Source organism: Zalophus californianus, chromosome 10, assembly GCF_009762305.2.
Source record: "Zalophus californianus isolate mZalCal1 chromosome 10, mZalCal1.pri.v2, whole genome shotgun sequence".
NCBI lineage: Eukaryota > Metazoa > Chordata > Mammalia > Carnivora > Otariidae > Zalophus > Zalophus californianus.
The window spans coordinates 104904839-104921641 of record NC_045604.1 but is presented as its reverse complement, the minus strand read 5'-3'; the positions used below and the strand labels follow the sequence as shown (position 1 = coordinate 104921641).

General features: G+C 44.6%; 1 protein-coding gene across 8 annotated transcripts in view; it reads left to right on the top strand.

Moving 5' to 3' along the window:
- STYXL1 (serine/threonine/tyrosine interacting like 1) overlaps positions 1-16012 on the top strand; it is a 59237-nt gene extending 43225 nt beyond the window's left edge. For 6 of the 8 annotated variants that reach the window (XM_027612638.1, XM_027612635.1, XM_027612636.1 and 3 more), the window contains 3 exons: positions 438-535; positions 2137-2249; positions 15764-16012. In XM_027612638.1, the coding sequence (XP_027468439.1) occupies positions 438-535; positions 2137-2249; positions 15764-15895 (343 nt within the window). In that variant the 3' untranslated portion in view covers positions 15896-16012. Of the gene's footprint in view, positions 1-437; positions 536-2136; positions 2250-3080; positions 3431-14988; positions 15025-15763 lie in introns of all 8 variants that reach the window. The other 2 variants (XR_003523202.1, XM_027612640.1) reach the window with 2 other exon arrangements.
- Positions 16013-16803: the final 791 nt, after the last annotated feature.

Sequence of the window (16803 nt, the reverse complement as noted above, 5' to 3'; positions counted from 1 at the left end):
AGCCTTTGCTGACCACTGTGTCTCAGACAGCCACCCGCCCCGCTCCACTCTCCATCTCTCTTACCTGGCTTTCTCCATTTAACGTAGCAGGCTCATTCTCCAAGCTCATTACATATTCCTGCCCATCCTCATCTGGCTTTCCGCACCATACTCTAGGAAAGTACCATGAGTGGTTAATGATAATGATGTCACATTTGTTGAGCATTTACTATGTGCCAAGCAGATTGCCAAATGCTTTCCATAGATGAACTGATTTAATCTGCACAACACCCCCATGAAGCGGGTGCTTGTTTTCTGAGACAGGCTCAGTTATTTGCCACCTCTCCCTGAAGCCGACTCAGCATTGCTGCAATGTGGTCCCGCTGCTGTGCACAAGGCTCATTCCAGGGGGGCTGTGTGCCAGTCTGCCTGATTTCCTGGGCTTTCCTTCTGTTTAGTTTTGTAGATGACAGTGACAAACTTCTGCACATCAAGATTGAAGATTCCCTGGAAGCCAACATTTTCCCCTTTTTACGGCACCTCTGTCACTTCCTTGGTAAGGAGCAATCTCTGATTAGGCAGCGGATGGCCTGTGCCCAGGGGCCAGAGGGGCTGTGGCACCTTGTCTACACGGCTGTTCCTGATCAGGACAGCCAGCACTGAGGAGAGGAAGGGCAGGGCCCAGCACAAGCCCAGCCAGGGGTGGCCAAGCCCCAGGACAAGCTCAGCCCTCAGGAGCCCTTGGCCATGTGGACAGCCACACATTTACCTCTGGGGACATGGGGCCAAATAAGAGCACCAGATTGTCGATTGAGTACCCCATGTTGTGGCCCTGGCTGAACCACTAGGACCTCTGGGGGCTGACCAAGCCCCAGTCCTGGCCTCGCTGAGCCTCTTGGGCAATGGGCGGGTTGACCCACCGTGGGTGCAGGCGTTCAGGGACGCCTGCTCTGGGCTGGGCTCCGGGGACCCACAGGCGAATCGTGCTCCATCTCTTCCCTACTGTCTGGTCTGCAGGGTGGGGTGGAAGGAAAACTCTGGAACCCTCCCAGCCCTGACTTCCATGATCCCTGGTTGTGTGCACAGCGCCCTTTCGGCTCTCCCACCACACATGGCAGTGACTGCTCATTGAAGGTGGAATTTTCAGTCATTCCGGGGCCAGGATTGCCCAAGGAGAGCAAGATGGGCTGGAGAGAGTGAGGTTGAGTCGGGTCCACACCAATGCAGCCCCAGCTTGAGGGGTTGCACAGGAGGCTGGAAGATGACGTGTTGGCCCAAACATCCCTTATTTGCCCAAGAGGTTGCAACTATCACTTGACGAGTATCTGAGATTGTGACTTGCCACGTGTCCGGCCACGGGATGGCAGAGCCCTGTGGCACAGAGGGCCCCTATCCAGCCCTACCTTGCTGGGTGGCTCTGGGCCAGTCCTTAACTGCTCTGTACCTCTGTTTCCTTGTCCATACGATGAGGCACTTGGCCTTCATCATCTCGGGGTCCTCCTCCAGTGCTGATAGTCTGTGATTTCACGTTTGATATGTTTATCTCCAGTTTTTTTTTTTTTTTTAAGATCTTATTTATTTTTGAGAGCAAGAGTGAGAGAGTGCACAAGTTGGGGTCAGGGTAAGGACAGAGGGAGAAGCAGGCTCTGAGTCCAATATGGGTCTCGATCCCAGGACCCTGGGACCATGACCCAAGCCGAAGGCAGACACCCAACCGACTGAGCCACCCAGGTGCCCTGATACGTTTATCTCCAGTTCTTAGGGGTGACCGGGCTAGCTTAGGAAGCCAGCTTAGATTTCCTCCCATCTCTGTCGGCATCCAAGTGGCTGGGAGTCGGGTGGGGGGAGCATCTTCTCGTCCCACCTGGGGACGCCAACTGGTAGTAGAGCTTCCTGGGCTGGCAGCCTGGGGAGCCAAAAAGAGGCCTTTGCAGGGTAATGCTGAACACCCAATGTGATTCTCTTGGACTGCCAGTGAGGTCTGAGGGTCCCTGTTTGCCAGGTGACAAAACGGTGTCCTAGAGAGGTCACGGAACTAGCCCAGGACATGGTGGGCTGGGTCCGAACTCACTCCTGGACCATGGGCCCACTGAAGCCAGCAACTCACATCCCATGTGCCCCACTGCCCCCTCCCCACACCTTTCCTTCCTCTTGCAGAAATTCACCTCCGGCTTGGCTCGGTCATCCTGGTCTTTTCCACCCTGGGCATCAGTCGCAGCTGTGCAGCCACCTTGGCCTTCCTCATGCACTGGAAGGAGCAGACCTTGAAGGTATGCATTGCCCGGTCAAGGCTCAGACTGCAGCTACCTCCAGCAGGCAGGGTCAGAGCTGGACCTGGGAGGAAGGGGGCCCTAACTGGGGGGTGGGAGGAGAAGGATCTGGAAAGGGAACTCCCAAGTCCAGTGCTTCACCCAGCATACCACACCCAAGGGCAAGGTCCCAAAGATCTGGGTCAGAAGCTGAGGCTGTTGCATGGCCTATGGGACAGGCCCAGGGACTCAGGCTGGGCAAGGCCACGGCCAGCAGCACCATCCGCGTGTCCCCCTCTGCTATCAATCTCTCTACCAGCGTTCATTCAGGCTTCTCAATGGAGGCGCATTTTGGTTATTGCTTGGAGCCAGAGAACTACGACCCTGTCAGGGCTCCAAGGGCACCTACTCCAACAGTCTTGACCGGGACCAGAGAAGGGGGTGGAGACCTGTCACCACAAACCCCGTTCGACCAGCGCTTGTGAGGCCGAGGGCAGTGCCTTCCCACAGCACGAGGAGATGGCGGCCTGCCCCGAGGGGAGGCACAGCTTTTGCATGACTTCAGAGGGCTTTGGTGGGACCCGAAAAGCTCCCAAGTATGCCCAGGGCTGTGCTTGAAGGAAGGGGGGAGGGTCAGAGAATGACCATGGTCAGAGCCCATTGCCAGCGGTTTAGGATGTTGGCCCCACGTGCTCTTTGGGGGTGAAATTGCCAGCTAGAAAGAGTCTCGGGTAGCCAGCAGTTCCACCTGTAGGAGTGGAAGCCAGGGCTCAGATGTTTGTGGGGCCGTGTTCGGAGCAGCATTACTCACCATAGCCAACAGGTGGGAGTAACCCATCTGTCCATTGACAGATGAAAGCATAGTAAACGAATGGTCTGTCCACACAATGGACTGTTACTCAGCCTTGCCAAGGAAGGACATTTTGACACCTGCTGCCACATGGATGAACCCGGAGGACATTATGCTGCGGGAATGGGGAGTTGTTTCATGGATGTCAAAGTTCTGGAGATGGACGGTGTTGACGGTCATACAACATGGTGAATGTACTTCTTGCCATTGAACCGGACCTCCAAACATGGTGAAAATGGGGAGTTCTCTGTTACGTCTGTTTTACCACAATTGAAAAAGAAAAGTGTCTGGAGGCAGAATCACGGGGCCTGGAGCGAGAGGCCCAGAACCCTGTTCTCTCACCCTGTGCAAGGTGAATTGTCAGGGATCCTTGCCCGCTTGAGTATTTTGGGGTGTGCTGGGGGAAAGGGGGTGAAGTTTCTCATAAATCTGGGGAGGGAGGCCTCTGCCGTTGCTCCTATAGAGATGTGTCTCCAGCCACCTTCCCAGGAATGGGTTCAGGCCTGCAAGGAACCTTCTTCGCTGCCTTGTTGAGCTGGAACATAGAGAAAGAGAAGATGGGGAGCTGGGGGAAGGCAGGCCGAGCCCTCTGCCTGCAGGGGGCGTTACGGGACTCGAGGTCCCCTGGAGCTTGCATGGGGCCATTTGGAGACCTGGCCTGTGGTGGTCCTGGCTTCCTGATCGCTCACAGTGAGGTTTGGGCACAGAAAGGTTGATAGCCTTGTGACTCTGATGTTTCATGATGCTTCCCAGCCCTGACCAGCAAGTCACAGTCGTCTCTTTGTTCATATCACAGGCAGATGACAAGCTGCTTCCCCAGCTGGCTGGGGGGAGAACAGAGAGAGGACTCCCACCTGGCTCCTCTGAGTTCTCCAGCAGTGAGGGCCAGGCCCCCTCAGCGACGGGGCACATGTAGGCCCACACCCTGACCTTTACTGGCCCCTGCATGACTCCAGCAGGGAGGGTGAGGCCTGTCTGGGTGTAGCTGTCGCTGTCAGTGGTCAGTGGGTGGACAGGTGCTTGGGCCCCTGAGGGCCAGATTGCCCTTGCTCTCGGCAGAAGCCCTGGGGCTCCCATCCTGGGGCAGCAATCTCTGTCTCATGTATAGGGAAGTCCCGTTGCTGGGCATTGTGTCCTGAGATGCCATCTAGATAAGTCTCGGCAAAAGCAGCTGTGCCCCTGGCTGTTGTCAACGGTGATGGTCAGAGCCCATGGGACTGGCAAAAGGGTGTGGGCCACTCTTGGGCAATAGACTGCTTCCTGGGGCTTATGGTCCCAACTCAGTCCCTTGGGGGTACCAAGACCAGGAATGGGAAGTTGAGGAGTGAACTGGGAAGAATCTGGTATCCAGGGCCACCCTGTCTGCCCTTGGCTTTCAAAGCTTTGGCACAAGGTCGTATGGGCTCCCAGAGCCAGTGAGCCCTTAAGAAACCTATTTCAGTTCCTTTAAACTACTGGGAGTAACTTTGTCCCTGCTTGTGTTCCCTCTCTCACTGTGTCTCTCTCTGTCAAGTGAACAAATGACATCTTTAAAAAAAAAAAAAAATCTTCCGAGGAAAAAAAAGAACAAAATCGCAAACCAACTCCTGAGGTATTATAATAGCTAACATTGGCAGAATGCTTCCCACATGCCTTTGTGAATACTTTATGTGTGATGAAAACACAGTGACCCTGCAGCATGTTATTAACCCCGTTTTGCAGGAGGCTTATAGAGGCTGAGTAATTTGCCCAAGGCCCCATATCTGTAAGTGGCAGAGTTGGAATCCAAAGCCACATGACCCAGTTTTGGAATCTGGGCTTTCCACAGGGCCCTAAGGCAGCAGGGAAAGCACAGGCCTTGAGTCTGAAGAATGGGGCTGTGGGCTAGCTGCTTCCCCTTACCAAGAGTTACCTGGCCATGACCCTTTCCCCTTTTAACCCACTGGTGTTTGCTGTGAGTCCCAGCAGATGCTTTGTGGGCCAGAAAGGGGTTGTGAGCAGAGAGCATGGGGGGCTATGGTTATGGTTTGTCCTCAAGGGCCCAATCTGACCTGACCAGGACTTAGTAAACCTTATAACTACATAGCTCCCCCCAGGGTACCATGGATTTTTTTTTTTCATAATGGCAAAATGCACATAACACAAAATTTACCATCTCTGTCATTTTTAATTACACACAATTCAGCAGTGTTAAATACAATCACATTGTTGTGCAACCCATCTCCAGAATTCTTTTCATCTTGCAAAACTGAAACTCTATATCCATTAAATAACGTCTCCCCATTCCCCTCTTTTCCCAGCCCCTGGCAACTACCATGCTACCTCCTGTATCTATAAATTTGACTATTCTAGGTACCTCACATAAATGAAATCATACAGTATTTGTCCTTTTGTGACTGGCTTATTTCACTTAGCATAATATCCTTAAGGTTCATTCATGTTATAGCATGTGTTCAAATTTCCCTGCTTTTTTTTTTTTTTTAATTTGACAGAGACACAGCGAGAGAGGGAACACAGCAGAAGGAGTGGGGGAGGGAGAAGCAGGCTTCCTGCTGAGCAGGGAGCCTGATGCAGGGCTCAATCCCAGGACACTGGGATCATGACCTGAGCCGAAGGCAGATGCTTAATGACTGAGCCACCCAGACACCCCAAATTTCCTTACTTTTTAAGGTTGAATCATATTCTGTTGTATGTAGTATTCACCAGTGAGTCCATCTTGGCCTGGTGCTTTCTCTTTTGGAAGATAATTTTTTTTTATTTATTGATTCAATTTCTTTATTTTATTTATTTATTTGACAGAGAGAGAGAGAGAGAGAGAGAGCGAGAGCAGGAACACAAGCAGGGGGAGCGGGAGAGGGAGAAGCAGGCTTCCCATCGAGCAGGGAGCCCAATGCGGGGTTTGATCTCAGGACCCTGAGATCATGACCTGAGGCGAAAGCAGGCGCTTAATGACTGAGCTACCCAGGTGCCCCTGATTCAATTTCTTTAATAGATATAGGCCTATTCAGATTGTGTGATTTTGTGTCAGTTTTGGCAGATTGTGTCTTGCAAGAAATTGGTCTATTTCATCTAGATTCTATGTGGACATGGAGTTGTTCATAGTATTCCTTTATTATCCTTTTAATGTCCATGGGCTCTGTACTGATGTCTCATTTTTCATTTCTGATATTAATAATTTGTATCTTCTCTCCTTTTCTTAGTAGCCTGGCTAGAGGCGTATCAATTTTGCAGATTTTTTTTTTCCAAAGAACCAACTTTTGGTTTCATTGATTTTTTTCTGTTGATTTTCTGTTTTCAATGTCATTGATATCTGCTTTAATTTTTTAAGGATTTTATTTATTTTTGAGAGAGAGTGGGGGGGGAGGAGCAGAGGGAGAGGGAGAGAGAGAATCTCAAGCAGACTCCCCACTGAGCACAGAGCCCAATATGAGGCTCAATCCCACAACCCTGAGATCATGACCTGAGCCAAAACCAAGAGTTGGAAGTTCAACTGACTGAGCCACCCAGGCACCCCTGCTTTAATTTTTATTATTTCTTTTTTTTGACTTATCTTGGGCTTAATTTACTCTTTTATTTTTCATTTCCCAAGAGGGAAGCTGAGATGATTGATTTAGATGAACATTCATCTTGGTGAATATTCTATTTGAGTGTGAGAAGAATGTGTGTTCTGTTATTGGATGGGATATTTCTATAGATGTCAGTTATATTGAGTTAATGATGCTGTTGGGTTCAGCTATGGTCATCCTGATTTTCTGCCTGTTCTATCTGTCCATTACTGAGAGAGAGGTGACGAAGTCTCTGTGACAGTGGATTCATCGATTTCTCCTTGCAGTTCTATCAGTTTTTGCCTCACATATATTGATGCTCTGTTAGATACATACCAGTGTGTGTGTATACACACATTTTATTTATCCCTTCATCTGTTGATGGGCACTTGGGTTCCACCTTTTGTCTGTTTTGTGAATAATGCTGCTGTGAACATGGGTGTATGAATATCTCTTTGAGATCCTAATTTCAATTATTTTTTTTCTGCTTTACTTTTTATTAAGATATAATTGACATGTAATATTATAGGTATACAACAATTATTCAATGATCACTATAAAATGATTAACATCCATCACCACATATAGTTAAAAAATTTTCTTCTTGTGACAAGAACTTTTAAGATCTACTCTCTTAGCAACTTTAAAATAAACAATACAGTAGTGCCTGGGTGACTCAGTTGGTTGAGCATCTGCCATTGGCTCAGGTCATGATCCTGGGATTGAGCCTTGCATTGGGCTCCCTGCTCAGTGGGGACGCTGTTTCTCCTTCTGGCCCTCCCGCTGCTTGTGCTTGTGCTCTCTCTCTCTGTGTGTCAAATAAATAAAAATAAAAGCCTTTAAAAAATAAAATAAATAATACAATATTAACTGTAGTCACCATACTGTATATATCCATAGGACTTATTTATTTTGTAAGTGGAAGTTTGTACCTTTTGACCACTTTGACCCATTTTGCCCAGCCCTGGCCCCTACCTCTGGCAACCATCACTCTAGTCTCTGTGTCTGAGTTGAGTTTGTTTGTTTGTTTTTTAGGCTCCATAAGTAAGGCTCTCTTATAAGTGAGATCGTATGATAATTGTCTTTCTCTGACTTATTTCACTTAGCATAATGCCTTCAGGGTCCATCCATGTTGTCACAAATGGCAGGATTTCCTCCTTTTCAATGGTTGAATAATATTCCATTGTGTGTTCCATTCCATTTCACATCTTCTTTATCCATCCATCAAAGGCCACTTAGGTTGTTTCCATGTTTTGGCTATTGTAAATAATGCAGTGAACATGGGGTACAGATATCTTTTTGGGTTAGTATTTTTGTTTCCTTTGGATAAATACCCAGAAGTGGAATTGTTGGATCATATGGTAGTTCTGTTCTTACTTTTTTGATGAACCTCCATACGTTTCCTAGTGGCTGCACCAATTTACATTTCTATCAGCAGTGCATAGGGTTCCCTCTTCTCCTTATCCTTGTCAGCACTTGTTATTTCTTACCTTTTTGGTAATAGCCATTCTAACAGGTGTGAGGTGATAGCTCATTAGTGATTTTGATTTGCATTTCCCTGATGATAAGTAATGTTGAGCACCTTCTTAAGTACCTGTTGACCATCTGTATGTCTTCTTTGGGAAAATGTCTATTCAGATCTTTTGCTCTTTTTGAAATAAGATTTTTTTTTTCTATTGAGTTGCAAGTGTTCTTTATATATTTTGGGTATTAACCCCTTATTAGATATATGATCTACAGATGTTTTCTCCCATTCTATAGGTTGCCTTTTCATTTTGTTGATGGTTTCCTTCATTGTGCAAAAGCTTTTTAGTGTGATGTAGTCCCACTTGTTTATTTTTGTTCTTGTTACCTTTGCTTTTGGTATCAAATCCAAAATATCATCACCAAGACTGATACCAGGGAGCTTACTGGATATGTTTTCTTCTGAGCATTATGGTTTCAGGTCTTACATTCAAACCTTTAATTTATTTTGAGTGTATTTTTATGTATGGAGTAAGACATGGTCTAGTTTCACTATTTTGCATGTGACTGTCCAGATTTCCCAATGCCATTTATTGAAGAGACTGACCTTTATCCATTGTATATTCTCATCTCCTTTGTCATAAATTAATTGAAAATATATGTGTGGGTTTATTTCTAGACCATTTCGTTCCATCGATCTATATGTATGTTTTTATGCCAATACCATACTGCCTTGATTACTGTAGCTTTGTAATATAGTTCAAAATCTGGATGTGATGCCTCCAGCTTTGTTCTTCTTTTTAAAGATTGCTTTAGGTATTTGAGGGTCATTTATGGTTCCGTACGCATTTTAAGATTGTTTGTTCTATTTCCGTGAAAAATTCCATTGGAATTTTGATAGGGATTGTATTGAATCTGTAGATTGCTTTGGGTAGTATGGACATTTTAACAATATTGATCCTTCTAATCCATGAGCACAGAATATCTTACTATTTATTTGTGTCTTCTTCAGTTTCTTTTATCAATGTCTTATAATTTTCAGTGTACAGGTTTCCACCTCCTTGGTTAAATTTATGCCTAGATATTTTATTCTTTTTGATGCAGTTGTAAATGGGATTGTTTTCTTAATTTCTCTTTCTCATAGTTCATTATTAATGCATAGAAGTGCACTTGATTTTTGTATATTGATTTTGTATCCTGTAACTTTACTGAATTTGTTCATTAGTCCTAACGCTTTTTTGATGGAGACTTTAGGGCTTTCTTTTCTTTCTTTCTTTCTCTCTTCCTGCCTTCCTGCCTTCCTTCTTTTTAAATTTTATTTATTTGACAGTGAGACACACAGCGAGAGAAGGAACACAAGCAGGGGGAGTGGGAGAGGGAGAAGCAGGCTTCCCACCGAGCAGGGAGCCTGATGCGGGACTCTATCCCAGGACCCTGGGATCGTGACCTGAGCCGAAGGCAGACACTTAATGACTGAGCCACCCAGGCCCCCCTTTTTTTCTTTTTCTTTTCCTTTCTTTCCTTTTCTTCTCATTTTTTCTTTCTTAGATTTTATTTCTAAGCAATCTCTATAACCAGTGCGGGGCTTGAACCCACAACCCTGAGATTAAAGAGTTGTATGCTCCACCAGCTGAGCCAGCCAGGTGCCCCTCAAGATATTTTTGATTTCTCTTTTGATTTCTTCATTGACCCATGGGTTCTTCAGTAGTATCCATATATTTTGCATTTTCCAATTTCTTCTTTTTTTTTTTTTTAAAGATTTTATTTATTTATTTGAGACAGAGAGAATGAGAGAGAGAGAGCACATGAGAGGGGGGAGGGTCAGAGGGAGAAGCAGACTCCCCGCTGAGCGGGGAGCCCGATGCGGGACTCGATCCACGGACTCCAGGATCATGACCTGAGCCGAAGGCAGTCGCTTAACCAACTGAGCCACCCAGGCGCCCTGCATTTTCCAATTTTTTCTTATAATTGCTTTCTAGTTTTATGCCACTGTGGTCAGAAAAGATGCTTGATAATATTTCAGTCTTCTCAAATTTATTACGATTTGTTTTGTGGCCTAATGTGTGATCTGTCCTGGAGGATGTTCCATGTGCACTTGAGAGGAATGTGTATTCTGCTTTGGGATGGAATGTTCTGTAAATGTCTGTTAAGTCCACCTGGTTTATTGTGTCATTTAAGGCCAGTGTTTCCTTATTGATTTTCTGTCTGGATGACCTATCTGTTGATGAAAGTGGGGTATTAAAGTCCCCTACTATTATTATATTGCTGTCTATTTCTCTCTTTAGGTCTGTTAATATTTAGTTTATATATTTAGGTGCTCCCATGTTGGGTGCATAAATATTTATAAATTTTACATCCTCTTGTTGTATTGACCCCTTTATCATTACATAATGACCTTTTTTGTCTCTTATTCCAGTCTTTGTCTTAAAGTCTATTTTGTCTGATATAAGTATAGCAGCCCCAGCTTTCTTCTGGTTTCCATTTGCATGGAGTATCTTTTGCTGTCCCTTCACTTTCAGTTTGTGTGTGCCCGAACATCTGAAGTGAGTGTCTTAAGCAGCATATAGACACTCTGTCTTTTGATTGGAGAATTTAGTCCATTTACATTTAAGGTAATTATTGATAGGTATGGACTTACTGCCATTTTGTTAACTGTATTTTGGCTATTTTTGTAATTCCTTTTTCGTTCTCTTGCACTCTTCCTTTGTGATTTGGTGATTTGTCCATAGTGGTATGCTATTCCTTTATCTTTTGTGTATCTATTATAGGTTTTTGCTCTGTGGTTACTATGAGGCTTACATAAAACAACTTATAACAGTCTGTCTTCAGTTGATAACAACTTAAATTTGAACACAGTCTAAAGCTCTGCATCTTTACTACCCAACTCCCACATTTTATGGTTTTGATGTCACAATTTACATCTTTTTGTTTTTTATATCATTAAAGATGTAGTTACAGCTATTTGTACTATTTTTGTCTTTTAACCTTCATACTAGATTTATAAGTGAACCTACCACCTTTACATTAGATTATTCTGAATTTTACTTTACCAGTGATATTTATACTTGCCTGTTTTTCTGTTACTTATCAGCTTAAATCCCTGTAACATTTCTTGTAAATCCCTGTAACATTTCAGCTTAAATCCCTGTAACATTTCTTGTAAAGCTGGTCTAGAGGTGATTAACTTCTTCAACTCTTGATTGCCTGGAAAACTCTTTATCTCTCCTTCAATTCTGAAGGACTGCTATGCTCTGTAGAGTATTCTTGGTTGGCAGTTTTTTTCTTTCAGCACTTTGACTATATCACATCACTTCCTTCTGACCTGCAATGTTTCTGCTGAAAATCTGCTGAGAGTTTAATGGGGCTTCCCTTGTGTGTACCAAGTTGTTTTTCCCTTGTTGTTTTTAAGATTCCATCCTTGTCTTTAACTTTTGACAGTTTAATTTTGATAGGTCTTGGTGTGGATCTCTTTGGGTGCATCTTTTTTGGAATTCTCTGGGCTCTGGATATCTATTTCCTTTTCCAGGTTAGGGAAGTATGCAGTGTTATTTCTTCAAATAAGTTGGCTGCCCCTTTCTCTTTCTTGTCCTTCTGGGACCCCTGTAATGTTAACATCGATCCTCTTGATACTGCTCATAAGTCCTTTAAGATATGCTCACTGTTTTCTCCTTCCTTCCTTCCTTCTTTCCCTCTTTCCTTTCTTCCTCTTTTCTTTTCCTTTTCTTTTCTTTCCTCTTCCTTCTCTTCTCTTGTTTTCTTTCTTCTTTTTCTGCTTTGATTCCACTCCACTGTGTTTGAGTCCACAGATCCTTTCTTCCACTTCATGTAGTCTGTGATTGAATCCTTCTATTGTATTTTTTTCAGTTCAGTTATTGTATCCCTCAGCTCTGTGATTTGTTTGGTACTTTGTTTTCTGTCTCTTAGTTGGAATTCTCATTTTGTTCATGCATTGTTCTCCTGACCTCGGTGAGCATCATTATGACATGAACTCTTTATCAGGTAAATCACTTCTCCCCATTTCATTAAGAGGTTGTTATGAGGTTTTATCTTTTTCTTTCATTTAGAATGTATTCCTCTGTTTTTTCATTTTCCTTGACTCTGTTGGTTTCTATGCATTAGGGAAAACAGCCACCTTTCCCAGTCTTGAAGGAGTGGCCTGGTGTAGGAAATGAACCTTATGGTTAAACTCTTTGCTAGTTCTTGGTTATCTCTCAGACCTTTCCCATTGTCCAAGCAGCCTGCTTTGTTCTTAGTGGCTCTCAGTAATTGAGGGTTTGCCAAGACCTATCAGTGCCCTAAAGGGGAGGATCTCGGTCTGCACTTGGATTCAGGCTGATTGGAAGCAACTTTAAAAGTATGTAAATATATCTATCTCAGGGGAAGACTGGAAGATAGGTGTTTCTGTCTGCTCCTTTTGCACTGAGCCTTGGGATGATAGCCAGTTAAGAATTATTTCTTGTTTTGCTACTGTCCTTTTGAGCCCATAAACACAAGCCCCACTGGCCACCTGCTTTCAGTTATTTTGGGTATTATATACCCAGAGTGGAATTGCTGGATCATATGGTAATTCTATTTTTACTTTTTTGAGCAATCACTCTACTGTTTTCCATGGCAGTTACACCATTTTACATTCCCACCAACAGTGCACAAGGGTTCCAGTTTCTCCACATCCTTGCCAACACTTGTATTTTCTGTCGTTTTTTATTAAATGGTAGCCATCCTAATGGGTATGAGGTGGCATCTCATTGTAGTTTTTTTCTCTCTTTGTATTGTGTTAGAATACACATAATGCAACATTTACCATCTTAACCACTTTTTAAATGATTTTATTTATTTTAGAGAGAGAGCACATGCAAGAGGGGGGCAGGGCAGAGGGAGAGAGAATCTCAAGCAGACTCCACACTGAACGTGGAGCCTGACATGGGGCTTGATCTCATGACCCTGAGATCATGACCTGAGCCAAAACCAAGAGTTGGACATTTAACCGACTGAGCCACCCAGGCACCCCTTAACCATTTTTTTTAAAGTGTACAGTTCAGTGGTATTAAGTACTTTCTAGTGTTGTACAGCCATCACCATCATCCATCCCCATAACTCTTTTCATCTTGTAAAACTGAAACTCTATGCCTATTAAACACTAACTCCCCATTCTTGCCTCCCTCAGGCCATGCAGCCACCATTCTACTCCCTGTCTCTCTGATCTCAACTACTCTAGGTACCTCATATCAGTGGATCGCACAGTATTTGTCTTTTTGTTGCCTGGTTTATTTCACTTCTCATAATGTCCCCAAGGTACATCCATGTTGTCTCGTGTGTCAGAATTTCCTTCTTTTTAAAGATAGAATAATATTCCATTGTGTATGTATGCCACATTTTGTTTTTCTATTCATCCATTGATGGACACTTGGGTTGCTTCCATGTTTTAGGTATTGTGAATAATGCTGCTACAAATATGGGTGTATAAATATCTCTTCAAGACCCTGCTTTCAGTTCTTTTGGGTAGATACCCAGAAGTGGAATTGCTGGATTATATGGTATCTCTATTTTTAATTTTTTGAGGAATCTCCATACTGTTTTTCCATAGCGGCTGCACCATTTTACATTCCCACCAACAGTGCAGAAGGGTTCAAGTTCCTCTACATTCCTGCCAGTGCTTGTTGTGTTCTGTTTTTGTTTTTTTTTTTTTAAATATAATAATTATCTTAATGGGTGTGAGGTGGTATCTCATTGTAGTTTTGATTTGCATTTCCCTAATGATTAGTGATGTTGAGCAAATCTTTTTATGTGCTTATTGATCATTCATTTATCTTTTGGAGAAATGTCTATTCAAGTTCTTTGCCTGTTTTTTTAGTTGGGTTGTTTGGGCTTTTGTTGTTACTGTTGAGTTTTAGAAGCTCTTTCTATATTCTTCATATTAACACCTGGATATATATCAGACATATGATTTTGGAATGTTTCCTCCCATTCTGTGGCTGCCTTTTCACTCTGTTGATCGTGTCTTTTGGTGCATAGAAGTTTGTTATTTTGATGTCGTCCAATTTGTCCATTTTTTAATCACCTGTGCTTTTGGTGTCTTATCAGAGAAATCATTGCCAAATCCAATGTTATGAAGCATTTCTCCCATGTTTTCATCTAGGATTTTTATAGTTTAAGCTCTCACATTTAGGTCTTCAATCATTTTGAGTTTATTTTGTACATAGTGTGAGGTAGGGGTCCAGCTTGACTCTTTGCATATGGATGTCCAGTTTTCCCAGCACCATTTGTGGAAAAGACTGTCCTTTCTCCTTTGAATGGTTTTGACACTCTTGTTGAAGCCATTTGGCCATATATGCAAGGGCTTATTTCTGGGCTGTCTCTCCTGTTCCTTTGGTCTAAATGTCTGTCTTTATGCCAATACCACACTTTTTGATCACTGTAGTTTTATAATAACTTCAGAGATTTGAAATCAGAAAGTATGAGAATTCCAGTGCTATTCTCTTTTTTCAAGATTGTTTTGGCTACTTGGGGGTCCCTTGAGATTCCATATGAATTTTAGGATTGGTTTTTCAGTTTCTGCAAGAAATGCTGTTGGGATTTGGTAGAGATTGCATTAAATCTATAGATACTTTGAGTAGTACTGACATCCTAACAGTATCAAGTCTTCCTATCCATGTGCATAGGTTGTCTTTCCATTTATTTGTGTCTTTTTAAGTTTCTTTCAGCCATGTTTCATAATTTTCAGGGTACAGGTCTTTTACCTCCTCGGTTAAGTTTATTTCCAAGTATTGATGCTATTGTAAATGGAATTGTGTTCTTAATTTACTTTTCAGATTGTTCATCGTTAGCGTATAGATATGCAACTGATTTTGAGTGTTGATTTTGTAATGTGGCAACATTGCTAAATTCATTTATTCTGACAGATTTTTTTGGTATAATCCTTAAGGTTTTCTACACATGAAACCACGTCATCTGCAAACAGGTAATTTTACTTCTCCAATTTGGATGCCTCTTTCTTTTCCCTTGTCCCCTCCCCTCCCTCCCTCTTTTGTTCTGGTTAGGACTTCTAGTACAATGTTGAATAGAAGTGATGAAAGTTAGCATCCTTCTCTTGTTCCTGATCTTAGGGGAAAAGTTTTCAGTCTTTCACCACTGAGTATGATGTTACTCGTGGGCTTGTCATATATGGCCTTTATTAGGTTGGGATGCATTTCTTCTCTTCCTAGTTTGGCCTTTTCCTTTTTCCTCTGTCCTCCATCCAGACAGAGACCAGCTTGTCCTTTTCCCTCCTGCATTTTAAGGTGGACGTCTGAAAGAAAGTGGCTTCAGTTTCCCTTTTTTGGAGAATTTCCCCTATAGTTCTCTTCCCCTTTCCATGAATTTATCCATTCACAGCGCAAACCTTTGTTGAGGTTGCATTGTGTGCCAGGCATGGGCATGGTGCTCTCCTGCCCACAGGAGTTTTCAGCCATGTTGTCTGAACCTTCACAGGGGCCATCTGAAAGAAGAATGATCTCTGTCTCCATATCTAGCAGCAGAGGGGCTTGCTCAGAACAGAGCCAGTTCCTATGACTCCTTGCCCTGATGTATTAACCTTGGGCTGCTGCTATCTCTGTCTAGCCGTTAAGCCATGTTGCTGGCCCATGGGCAGGTGCCTCCTGTCCCTTCTGAGCTGGCCTCGGTCCAACCCTGAAGTCTGCTTTCTTTCCTTGCATTGACAGAAGTCCTGGGCCTATGTCAAGAAGTGCAAAAACAACGTGCATCCCAATCGGGGCTTGGTGGCTCAGCTTTCGGAGTGGGAGAAGGTCATCCTCGGAGACTCTATCACAGACATCTGGGATCCACTCTACTGATCTTCTCTGTGGTCCAGCTATGGGTCCTGAAGAACCTCGCTTGGGGACCTCTTGTGGGTAGTGGGCCAGGCTGTGTAACCAGATTGGTGTGGAAAGAGAAGGCCTTTGCTGCCTGGAGTCTTGTGTCAGCCTCTTGCAGTGGTTCTTCTCAGGCTCCTCGTTCACGCCCCAGAGCGGGCGTACTCTGCTCAGACTCAGCGAGAGCCCCCATCCCTGGGTTTTCCTGGCCCACCCCCACTGCTCTTCTGAGGCTGCCTCTGGAAGAGCATCTGGCTCCTGAGCAGCTATCCCGCATGCCCCCGATGACCTGGACCCTTTGGAGGCTGGCTTGGAGGAGCTCCAAGGGTTCCCCCTGCCTTGTGTTGGTCCACAGGGTGTCACAGTGCCCCCATGGGTGGAGATCTGCCAGGCCCAGCGTTGGCCCAGGTGCCAGGCTCCACAGCTCTGAGAGGCTCCTGGCACAAGTACACCCTGTATCATCCCGGGTGCCAGCACTCCCCACCACTCTGCCCGTTGATGACTTGTTCAGATTTCCTTTCCTTCCTCCCCATTCCTCCTGGCTGGCTTCCCCAAGGAGAGATTTCCACCCCTCCTATCTACTACACCCATGTTTCTAGAAATTCCCCAGGTCTTAAAGGGAATTTTCTTCAGAATGTACTTCCTAGCGCTGGTTGCACCACAGCACCAGTCAGGAGAGGGCAGAGGATGGGACTGACGGGGGCTTCCGGATGTCCATGTCATTCAGCAGACACTCCCTGCCACCTGCGTGCAGCCCGGGAGGGACAGAGAGGTGAGGGCCATCTCACCTCCCAGGACTCTCTGCAGGAGGGTGGATTCCCCCTCCCCCCAACGGAAGCCCAAGCCCTCAAGGAGTGGGGTTTTGCTCTACGGGTAAGGGCTTTCCGGTC